Consider the following 12,380-nt stretch of genomic DNA (forward strand, 5'->3'; position numbering starts at 1 on the left):
TATCTACTAAAGACTTTGAATCAATGGTTAAGAAACTTCCCAAACAGAAAGCCTAATGCCCCAACTAGTGAATTCTACCAAACATTCAAGGAATAAACTATACCAATTCTGTACAATCTCTTTCAAAGGATGGAGGCAGAAGGAATAATTCCTAATGCATTTATGAGGCCAGCATTATCCTAATACCAGATCCAGACAAAGACATTACAAGAAAACTGCAGATGTCCCTCTCTCATGAACATAGGTGCAAAAAGCCTCAAAAAACGGTATAAAAAGAATTATATGTAATTATACATTATATCCCAGGTATGAAAGGCTTGCTCAACATTTTAAAATCAAACATAATGCATCACATCAATAGGCTAAAAAAGAAAAATTACACGATCATATCACTAGACAAAAAATGCATTTGATAAAGTCCAACATACATACAGGACAAAAACTTTCAGCAACATGGAATTTGATGGGGACTTCTTTAACTTGATAAGGAATATCTATAAAAGACCTAGAATAAAATAAAGGGATAAAGCTTTGTGACATTGGCCATAACAATACATTTTTGGATATGACATCAAAAGTGCAGGCAACAAAGGCATAAATAAGCAAGTGGGACCACATCAAACTAAAATACTTCTTCTGCACAGTAAAGGAAACCATCAACGATATAAAAAAGCAGCCCACCAAATGGGAGAAAGTATTTGCAAAGCATATATCTGATAAAGGATTAATACCCAAAATATATAAAACTCATAGAACTCAATAGTAAAATACAGTCTGATTTTAATAAAATGGACAGAGGATCCGAATAGACTTTTTTTCACAGTAGACATACGATAACCAACAGTATATGAAAAGATGCTCAACATCACTAATCGTTAGGAAAATGCAAATCAAAACCACAATGAGATATTACCTCACATCTGTTAGAATGGCTATTACCAAAAAAAAGACAAGATAGCAAGAGTTGACCAGGATGTGGAGAAAAGGGAACTGGTACACCGTTGGTGGGACTGAAAACTGGTGAAGTCACTATGGAAAACAGTATAGAGGTTACTCAAAAAGTTAAAAATGGAATTACTATGTGATTCAGCATGTCACTTCTGGACATTTATCCAAAGGAAACAACAACACTAATTCAAAAAGATATCTGCAGCCTCATGCTCGTTGTAACATTATTTACAATAGTTAAGATACGGAAACAACCTAAGTGTCAATGGATAAATGGATGAATAAAATGTTATGAACTATTATTCAGCCATATAAAAGAAGGAAATCTTGTCATTTGTGACAACATGGATGGACCTTGAAGAAACTATGCTAAGTAAGTCAGACAGCAAAAGATACCATATGATCCCACTGACATGCAGAATCTTAAAAAAACAGCAAGAGAAAATAAAGAACTCATAGGTACAGAGAAGAGATTGGTGGTTAGTAAAGATGAGGGCATGGATTGGGGTGGGGGGAATGGGTGAAAGTGGTCAAAAGGTACAGACTTTCAGTTATAAAATAAATAACTCCTATAGATATAACATACAGCATGGTGTCTATAGATAATAATATTGTATTGTATACTTAAAAGTATCTAAGAAAGCAAGCCTTAGAAGTTGTCATCACAAGAAAAATATTTTGTATGTATGTATGATGATGAGTGTTAGACTTATTGTGATCATATATATATGTTTACATATATATATAATCATTATGTTGTATACCTGAAACTGTTATATGTCGATTATACCTCAGTTTAAAAATTAATTTAAAAAAGAAAAAAAAAACACTTTAAATCACATCTAACTTCCTGTGTTCATTCTCAAATAGGTTCAAAAGAGAAGTGATTAGTGAACAGTCTCTCAAACCCAACATTGGATTTTAGTATTTAGTAACAAGGTTTACATCTAGTTCTCAGAATTAGGCATTATTTCAGTGTTGGGCTGATGGAGTAATTTGATATGCCAATTTTATGGTCCTAAAGCTAGTAAAATGCCACCACCGTACTGCAATTAATCTCAAGAACTCCAGTCAGTGATAAAAGTCGGGGTGATACTCAGGTGACTCAAAGTTATACAAATGAGAAATACATAGTTTTGAAATCATTTTGGCAAAAGAAGATAGGATTTTATGATATTTTACTAGATGCATTTTAACATCAGGTTGATGTAAATGAGATATAAATAATGATGAAAACTCTTAGAATAGAAAGTATGTTTTCATATTTAAAAAAAGGATTTTATTTATAATGAATTTTCATGAGAGGCTGTATCAGGATACAGCATCTACCTATTTCTTTCTTGGCTTATGATGGGGATTCCTTGAGAAGAACTAGCCAATGATACAAGTTATGTGGGTGATAATTTTAGTTCAGTGATTTGCTTATGTAAGGAATCTAAGATCAGATAGAAAACAGTAATTAATGATTTTCCAGGGGTTCATTTGCTCTCTCTTTAGAGAGGTTGTTTTGGGTCAAATGTCATTCTATAAATTATTTTGAGTTACCAAGAAGCAGGATTCCTAATGTAATGTGTCAGCTATCTCTAGGGATTATCTGGGAATAGAATAAGGGAGCTTTATAGAGTGCTCAAAAGGTTTCTTTGGAGGTTAATTTGGGAAGAAAGAACCAAGTAGTCTCTCTTTCTCTTGTTGATCCTTTTGAATTCTCAAACACTAATAAAAATAAACATTTAAGAACTTCAGTGTATTCTAGAACTCAAATGCCAAAAATTAAGATTCTTTTCCTGCATTAATGATGATGTAATAGCGCCTCTTCCCAAATGACTTGGACAACCATGGTATCTAAGAAAGTTGGGGTACCTGGCTGGAGAATCATTGGGTGCTCCTCCTTCAACTGTATTAGGTATCTCAATGTAAGATCTGTGCCCAGCATTGTGTGCCCCAACACTTAATCTAGTTATGGCACATCGGAAGAAATCAATAGTTATTTAATACACACATACACATTTACAGTAGTCCTTCTCTATATCGCGGTTCACTTATTGTGGCCTCACAGTATCACAGGATTTTAAAAAATATTATATTTAATTATTTATCGTGGATTTTTCGCTATATTGCTGGGATTTTGCGGTACTGTATACGTATGTTGTTAAAGTTACATTGGTTTAAGAGTGTAGAATATGTTTAATAACATAAATAGTGTTTATAAAAGTGTGGAAAAGGTTAATAAGGGAGTGGGAAAGGTTAATAAGGGACTGGGAATGGTTTATAAGTGTGTGGGAAGGGTTTATAAAGCCTCAAAATATATATAAATACTAAAATAAATGTAAGGTTCCTACTTCATGGATTTTCACCTAGCGCGGGGCGGGGTGTCTAGAATGTAATACCCTCGATAAGTGAGAGGATACTGAATTCATTTACCTATCCATTCATCCATCTGTTTGTCCATCCACCTATCCATTTACTCATTCACTCACCTAACTAATTAATTATCCATCCAGATTTGTCTCTACATATAATCAAAGAAGGCAGAAAAAGAGTGAAGGGTGTGGATCAGGTAGTTACTTAACCTCTGTCACATTAAAGAAAGCAATTGAACACACGCTTTTATTCATTTATCTCTCTATCCACCAATCCATCTGTCTAGGTATTTATTTATTATTTATCCATTCAGATTTCTCTCTATATATATTCAAAGAAGCCAAAAAGGGAATAAAGGGTGGGGGGTTGGGTATTTAATTTCTCCAGAAAAATATTAAGTGCTTGGGTAATAAGTTATCACATGATTTATAGTTATGCCCCCAATATTTCCTCATTCTTGTTGTGCACCTTCTTTATGAATTCAAAACCATTCATCTTGGTTTTGATTGCTATTGCTGGTATTATTCCCTGAATAATCTGTTTACCCTCCTCACCATTAAGTTCTTGTAGTTCTTGATTTATCTGGAATTCACTGGTGTATTTTTTGAGGTAAGTATCAAAAGTGATTCTTCTCCACACTAACGTTGTTTTTGTGTTTTTTTGAAGTTCTGTATTTTCCTATGGCTGTATTTTGTGTTACTGATACAATTTATTCAAGAACAGTAACTCAGAGCTCCAACCAGTGAAACAAGCTTCTTTCAAGATTGACAAATGAACATACATTTAAGTGTTTTAAGTTAATATCGTGTGGTTTTCATTTTAAACAATTGTTTTGGTTAATGACTGGCGTGGACTGTACTGGATAAAAGGGATTCTTTAAGCAATTTCTGCATCTATTGAGAGACTTGTTGATATCCCTCTGAGAAGGCCCTTTTTTTTTCTTTTCTTTTTTTAAACTGGTATGGGTTTCAACTAATTTTACCATTGTTATGTACAATTGTGTTTAATGTTCTGGACTAGCCTTGTAATACATTCTTGAGGCTCAGCAACTTTTATTGTTTCCCTTGTTTTCTTTAATGATGTAATTTATGGAAAGGAGTGGGGGTCGGGATGGGGAGGAGTCTAGGTATAAAGAACAAGGATGAATATATTATTTCAATTTCATTTTAGAGTGATTTGGTCTGTAGCTTTTATACCACATGATTTAAATAAGCAACCCCTCAAGCAGGCATTTAATAGTCATTTGATTTGAGCCCCCCTCCCAATTTCTCCAGTTCCACCATCCACGCTGCACCCCGTGTAAGTGTGAACTCTGGGCTAGAAGGACAACTATTCAGGGTACCCTGCTGCTGGAGAGTTTTTAAGTTGTTTTCATATTACCCCAGATCTTTCCATTTAGTCTTTATATACCATGTATCCTTCTCAATAAATACCCATGTTTATGTGATCGCCATGTCATATGAAACCAGCAACTCTTCAAAACTGACACATCGTTAAGTCTCCTTTTTGGGGTGTTTTGTGTGGGGAAGGGTTGGGGGGTGGAAATCAGCTGGCCTTGTTTTTTTTTTTCTCCCTTTTTTATTGGGACCTAACTGACATACATCACTGTAAGTTTAAGGTGTGCAGCATAATGGTTTGACTTATATGTATTGAAATATTACCACTATTAATTTAGTTCAGGTTTTCTACATGCACCCTATTATTCTACAACTCTTGACTAATGTCATTGTTTTGAAAATATGATGAGTGCCTAACAAACCTCATTTGTCACTTCAGATCACTTCTACAATCACTCTGATGTCCTATTAATTGGTATTAAAAACATCTGTATGTTAATTTCCCACATATCACTCACTACCTGGCTTCATTTGGTACGTCTTCCTTTTTGTCCTAATGTTTTCATAATTTTCAATTAATAAATCTCAAATATTCCAAGTAAAATTGATAATAAAAATAAGTTTTATGTGTCAATAGAATATATTGTGTGGGTTTATGCTGTGTTAAAGCTTTGCAGCTTTCATTTTTTATACTATATCAATAGTCACTATTAATTGTGACTATTTTTTACAAGTTTTGCAGCTGTAGCAATTTAATTGATTTCCTGGAGTATTCTGGATAATTGATACTGGCTTGCTTGATGAATGTATTCTTTAGTTCACTCCCCCCGCCCCATTTCCAAACTTACTGCCAACTCCACACTCCACACCTCTTCTTCCCATCCCCTACCCCTTCCTCTGGACTCCTCCCACCTACACGACCCTTCTCATTCCTCCCTCTTCCTTCCCCCTTCCCTCATCACTCCCTACTCTGTCCACTCCCAACTCTACCCACTTCCCCACCCCCCAATTTCCCACCCTGCCCATTCCCTCACCTGTCCACTCCCCAACCCCAACACCCCAACCCTGTCCACTCCCTCTCCCTCCCCCTCAATTCCCTTGATAGTGGTGGACGCTGAAATGATCAGGACACAATTTGCACTTAACCACTAAATCTTTATTAAATGAATTTATTATAACATCAATGCAGTATTAGTAATTTGAGAGAAATATAAAGGGAATACAGCAATCATAATAGGGAGATATGGGACAGTTGTAGGGAGGAGATGTAGGGGTAGAGAGAAGAGGCGGGGGTAAAGAGGAGGGCCACTCATGGGAGCAACGTTTCTTATTCATCATTTTCATTTCCCATTCATCATTTCATAGAACTTCCATGAATATTCATTACCATTCATCATTATCAATGTCACTTCAGCAACAATTTCTCAAAGAGTATTTATCCACCCTGTAACTCTCTAAAGACTTTGCTCACAATCTTGATCCCTGGAGTTAATACCCAGGGCAAAGAGCCTCTATTAAATGATCTATCCAATCACCTTTGGATTTTATCTCTCTAAGGTTTTATCCATCTTCAAGTTACCCTAAATAGGTTAATCTCCCTGCAGTTCCCTCCGAGTTTGATTGAAAATTTTAAGGGTAGCAATCACAAGGTAAATGATCACAAGTATATATGTCTACTTATAGAGATATCTAATATATAATCATGCTGTTTAACTAATCCCACCCATCTAAGATTACTTAATAATCCCTCCCACCCTAAAATTACTTATGATTATCTATACCCCCTATTACTTAAACTGATTACACAAAGATATAAAAACGCAATCTTCCACAGACCAATTCCATATCATTCTACAATCTGAGACAACAGAGAACTTTCAGTCCCACAAGATGTGCATTCTTTCTTCCGATGAAAACGTAGTGTGGTTCCCACCGGCTTTTCATCTCTGCAGGTTGTCCTGCATTTCTGCCCAGGTCTTTCCCATCAGTCTTCTCTGCTGCCAATCATTCCATCTGATGTTAAATGTCTGTGGTGGATGACAACTGGATCGATTCAGGAGTCTAAGAGGTACCTGCAAACTTAAACAGAAATTCAGACTGCACAGTATCAATGTGCCCCTCTTATTTTGTTCACTGGCTAGTTCACTCTGCTACCTCACATGATTTAATCAACTAATTCTTCATTTGCCAGTATCTAATACAAGCACCTCATTGCTCAAACTAAATCAACCCTTAGAAATCTATGTAAACTTCTTCAATATCCTAGCATGATGACCTTAGCTAGTTCTCTCCAAGTTTGCCTAAAAAATGGGAGCTCATCACTTCTTCCTTTTTAAATTGACATTGCCAATTTGGGCCAAAAGTCAATCAATATTGCCAATTTGTTTCAAAGGGTTGACTATTGGCTTTAATAATTCTGATGTTGACTTAAATTTATCTCCTTTATGTTCTCATTCTGCTCCCTTTCTAACTTCTTTAGAGATTTACTGACTTTGCTCTTTCTTACGAATAAAGGCATTTTTGGTGGAAATGCCAAGAATTTTAAAAAGTATCCAATTAACACAAATTTGATCAATAGCAACAAAATAAACCAATTGAAAGGAAACTTAGTAAAATTCTGATGCTATAAAAACAACAAATTTGAGATTACTTATCCTTAACACCTACATTTATAGATAGCATATATAGCAATAGGGCATAGTACACACTGCCAAACATTTTCACAAGCTTTACTGAACAGCCATATGTGTGTCAGGGACTTCATCCGTGAGTTGTTAACCCATACCACCATGCTCTCCCTGACTGTTCTTGTTGTTGGCCAACATCTCCAGACTTGCTTGCAGAGATGGCAAATGTCCGTGTGCACATGCTGCGGCTGCAGACAATGACCCGTTTCTAGGCCCCCTGCAGCTTGAAGATCAACTGACAACTGTAAATCTGATACAACACAACTTGAATTCAAATATATGGAGGATGTATTGATATCTGAGGTAAACTGGAGTGACGCTTCAAAATAATCCAGAAGCACAAATGCACCATTTAAAAAATAATCACATACTCTAAAACACATGAGTGACTGACAGATTTTTCTGATTCCATTGAAAAAGAAAAAAAAATTATTTTGGATTGAAGAGCCAATCAGGCATCTTCTTTGAATTTGGATATTTTGGTGTGACTTTTAAAGGCCTAATTGATAAAACTGAACTTATATATGATGTTAAAAGAGAAGATTGAAGATGAACAGGATGAACTATTATACAAAACTCCAGTTCTGAGGAGCCTTTCATTCACAGTGTTTGTAAGAGAAGTTCACAGTAAAGAACTATTTTATACTACATTACTTACCAATTTTAATTAGCTTAACTCTAACACAGTAAAAATTGGATAGTACTTTGTAATTCAATGGAAATAATTTCTGAGCAGTCACCACTTTAAAACACTATTAAAGAACACTACTAATCTAGAGCTAAAAGATTTACGTATTTAAACATGCAAGAATAAGAGTGAATGATAGTGAAGATGTGAAACATGATGCTGATGAAAAATGAAACTCCTCTTCCTGACAGGCAATTTAAAATATATACCATGCTGGTTTCTACTGCCTAAACTGTATTTTGGCAATTGGAGACTGTGTGTTATAACACATGCTCCTTGTAGCCTGCTTCTTTCTTCTCTGTGCGTGGCAGCAAAATGGAATCTCAGCAACCAGGCAGAAACGATGATGCCAATTCTGCAGCAGGGTTAATGGCAGTAGTAAAGAATTAAACAGAAAGAGAGGTTAGACAAACAGTTCAAGGTAGTAGCAAGGGACCAGGCTAAGGAAGTCAGGCAGTCCCAGGTTAGCACAAAGCATCCAGGAGACACCAGATGATGTCACTGGACTGAAGACAACACAAGTGTTGTCTGTTGCTTTGAGTCATTGTGAGTTGCTTTCTGAGGCCTCTCATTCATTGGCAGCTGGATTTGAGGCTCACTAAAGAAGTCCATATCTCCAGACCATATCCAGTGCCCCAAGTTCTCTTCTTCAAAAACATCCCTTCCAGGCATGAGTGTGGGTGTAGGTGCTAAAATCACTTCCCCTCCTTAAGCATCCTGATGCTACAGTTTAATGAGGGGCCTGATGATGAAATGCCCAGATGCATAAGGAGGCAGAGACGTGGGTAGATGCTCCCAAGACTTCCAGTGGTTGATTTGCTACTTGTTAGCCCTCGTGATTGACAGGTGGTCACATTCACAAACACCTAACACATTTGGAGCCACCAACAGTTTCTGGTTACCAGGGGTAACATTTTGTGGAAGCCACTGCTGGCATGATGATGGTAAGGTGTGACAAAGCCAGAGTCCTTGGGTACATGTGATTTGCACCAGGATGTGAAGGCACACTCAGCATGCAAGAGTCTGTCTGAAAGGGTGCTTCCTTCTCAAGCCTGAGGTGTATCTGGTGTAGGGATTTTGCCTGCTCCTGAGAGACCCAGTCGGGCTGCTGCTCCTTGAGAATTAACAGAATCATGAAAGAAGAGTTTGTAGACAGTGAAGTTTCTAAGGGTGCAGCAAAAACATCACGGAAGCCATTTCACACTGCACCAATCGCGGCTTCCTTAATAAGGCGTCGGTCCTCCAATCATATAAAGAGAGTACCGAAACTGAAAAACAAGTCATGTTCTCCTCCTCCTTGTCTCCCCCTCCATACAGAAATCAGCATTTCCTGCGTTTGCATCAGCTTCTCTGTAAATACTAATCCAGGCTTCCAAGCTTTACTGGGAAGTAAACTTATTACGAATTCTCGTTAGATTGGCAGTTTAGGTGGAAAACAGAGATAATTTGTTGGTCAAATTTCTGTCACTCCCAGAAAATAGTGGAACTTTTTTGGTGCTTTTAGGTTGTGTGCCAGTCCAGGGTGGCCCTGACCTGTAGCCATTTCCAAGGACTGCACCTCAGGTTGGCCTGAAGATAGAATAGCCCGATTTAGCATACAGTCACTGATTGAGAAGCTGCACAGGAACATTTGGAGGGCAGAGATCCTGAAGGACATGACAGTTTTTACATGGGACTGTAAGACGGCGGCGGGTACTGGGGTACCGGAGGCTGACGGTACCAATGCGGGTTCCAGGTGATCATCACAGGAACATAGAGCGGCCGCCCATGCCCGTCTCGTCCCACTGGATACCAGGCGAACCCAACCGGGTAGGTTGGGTATGTGCCATATGCTGGGTACGTTGGGTATCCAGGTACTTGAGGTATGTATTCAGTATAGGTCGCCAGGTGAGCTTGGTCATCTAAATTTGGAATTGTGAGCCGAGGATACTGATTCTGGATTGTGAAACTGTTGGGAGCTCGGCAGTCGTAAGAAACTTGCAGCTTCCATCCTCTTTTCACCTGGAGTACTTGGGCTCCGTTAGGCGCGACTGTTGGCGTAATCAGCCCATCTTTCACATGTCTGGCCACGAAATCACGCAGAGCCGCCATTTCAGGTTCGGACAGTGAGTACACATGTCCGCTGGGAATACTGTGTGCTCCAGGGATCATCTCAATGGTGGGGTCTACCAGGCGGTGATCTGGGTAGACGTTTTCATCCACTGGAGTATACACATTCTGGACATAGTAATACCTCACTGGCTGGTAAACTCTGTAACCCTCAACTGGGTAGTAGAAGAACGGTTGTGCTGGTGGTGGGAGAACTGGTGGTATTGGAGAATACATCCGGCAGTGGTATCGGCAGTATTCAGAATCGAAGACGATCGATCGGGTGCTCCAGGTGATGTTGGGATCATGTGTGCTCAGCCAGCGAACCCCTAGGACGACGGGGAAGAATGGAGACTGAGTCACATCAAATGACAGCACTTCACGGTGTTCTCCCAAGTCGACTACTAGGTCATGGGTTTCGTGGACAACTGGGCCCGATGCTACGGGATGTCCATCAATCGCTTCCACCAGTATTGGCCAATCCTTGATCCTTAGAGGAATTGCATTTCGGGCAACATATTCATGATCAATGAAGTTGCCAGAAGCACCAGAATCGATCATGGCTCGGACAAACAGGGTGTGTCTGCCTGGAAGATGAATCTGGAGTATCACTTGCAGGTGAGATGAAGCATCATCTGGTGGGGACCTTATTATTTCTGGCCCGGTCGCTGAAGGTCCCTCTACAGCGGGGCCGGGGAGTTTCCCGCCGGCGAAGCCTTCGAGGCCTTGGCAGGACAGTTGTCAGCGTAGTGACCTGGGTTTCCACAGTAGAGACACAGGTTCAGCTTTCTGCGTCTTTCTTTTTCTTCCTGGGTCAGGCGCATGCGCGCACCACCCACCGGCTCGGTGGGGTCAGCCTGGTGGTGGCTGGAGACACGAGGCAACACCAGCGCACGTGGTGGGGAACGCTGCTTGCGGGCTGCGGCTGCCCTGGCCAGCCTCTTCTCAATGTGGATGCACTGGCTGATGAGCGCAGACAGTGTCTTGGCGACTTCATGGCGAGAGAGCTCAGCCTGAATGTGGTCGCTGAGGCCCTCGTGGTACTGGTCAATCAGTGCAGGCTCATTCCAATCCAGGTCCTGGGCAATCATCTGGAAAGCATTGGAATAGTCGACCACTGACCCCATGCCTTGGCGCAGACGTCTGATCTTGCGTTTGGCTGCCTCTCGCCTCTGGGGGTCTTCAAAGACATGCTTCATCTCGGTCATGAAGGCTGGGTAGTTGTGCATCAGGTAATGGGCTCGCTCCAGCTTTGCAGATGCCCAGCGGGCAGCACGGCCGGTCATCATGCTTGTCACGAAGCAGACACGGACACGATCAACTGAGAAATCTCTGGTGCTCTTTTCCATGAAGACCTGGCACTGGGACATGAAAGGAGCCAGCATGTCTGGGTTGCCATCAAACTTCTCAGGAAGGTCTTCTGGGCACTCCTCCTCTACGGGAGGGGGTGGGGCTGCAGCAGCTGCAGCGCCATGGAGCTCAAGGTCTTCCTCATCATCCTGGGGGGTGGGCTCCACCTGCTCACGAAGGTTTGAGTTCTCCTCTGTAAGCTTCTGCACCTGGTTCTGCAGATTGTTGTTCTCCTCGGACTGCCTCATGACCTTCTCTCTAAGGTTGTTGATCTCTTCAGAGAGCTCCTCTCTCCCACATTCAGCCAAGGTGGGAATGTACTGGTCGCTCTCGCAGATGTTGGCGGAGGAGGAGGGGTCGTTGGGGGGAGGAGGAGGAGGAGGAGGTGGGCAGTCGGGCCCCAGGGTGAAAGTTGGGGTGGGAGGGGACCTCCCAGATGTATCTTCAATCCTGTGGGGATGGAGGCCTGGATCCTGGCCTCCTCTTCCACTCTTTCTTCTTTTTGTTTTCAAAAGCTTTTTGTTTCTGTAAATGAGGATAAAAGCATAATTGAACATGTACTGTCAAAGCAGAACAATATAAAGATTTTAGCATTTAAAGTCTCTACTAAATACTCATGTATTTGAAGTATCTCTTTACTTGTTTACATTGTTAATAAACAAACAAAACTGTTACAAAGAGACAACAGAGCATAAAAAGCACCCTCTTTTTGATGTCCAAATGAAGTTTACCTCCTCAAAAGTCACCTGTTCATTATGACACAACAACATCTAACTATCAACAGTACATTGCTTAACTCTACTGACTATAAAAGAACGCTGAGACACTCCAAACAAGTAGTTTTGAATCCAGAGAGCCAAGCAAGAAACTTTCAATTACACACAAAAAAGCCAAAATGATAATTGTAATTAAAGAAGTTAC

General features: G+C 40.1%; 1 protein-coding gene across 1 annotated transcript; it reads right to left on the reverse strand.

Annotated features, from left to right (window-relative positions):
- Positions 1 to 5,780: 5,780 nt before the first annotated feature.
- On the reverse strand, positions 5,781 to 11,980 carry PEG10 (paternally expressed 10). Its single transcript, XM_090287221.1, is given in 2 exon segments — positions 5,781 to 10,816; positions 10,819 to 11,980. Coding segments are annotated over 2 exon segments (2,019 nt in total). The 5' UTR covers positions 11,708 to 11,980; the 3' UTR covers positions 5,781 to 9,686.
- Positions 11,981 to 12,380: the final 400 nt, after the last annotated feature.

This window comes from Furipterus horrens, unplaced genomic scaffold (genome assembly GCF_987537825.1).
Source record: "Furipterus horrens unplaced genomic scaffold, mFurHor1.1.pri manual_scaffold_9, whole genome shotgun sequence".
In the NCBI taxonomy this organism is placed as follows: domain Eukaryota; kingdom Metazoa; phylum Chordata; class Mammalia; order Chiroptera; family Furipteridae; genus Furipterus; species Furipterus horrens.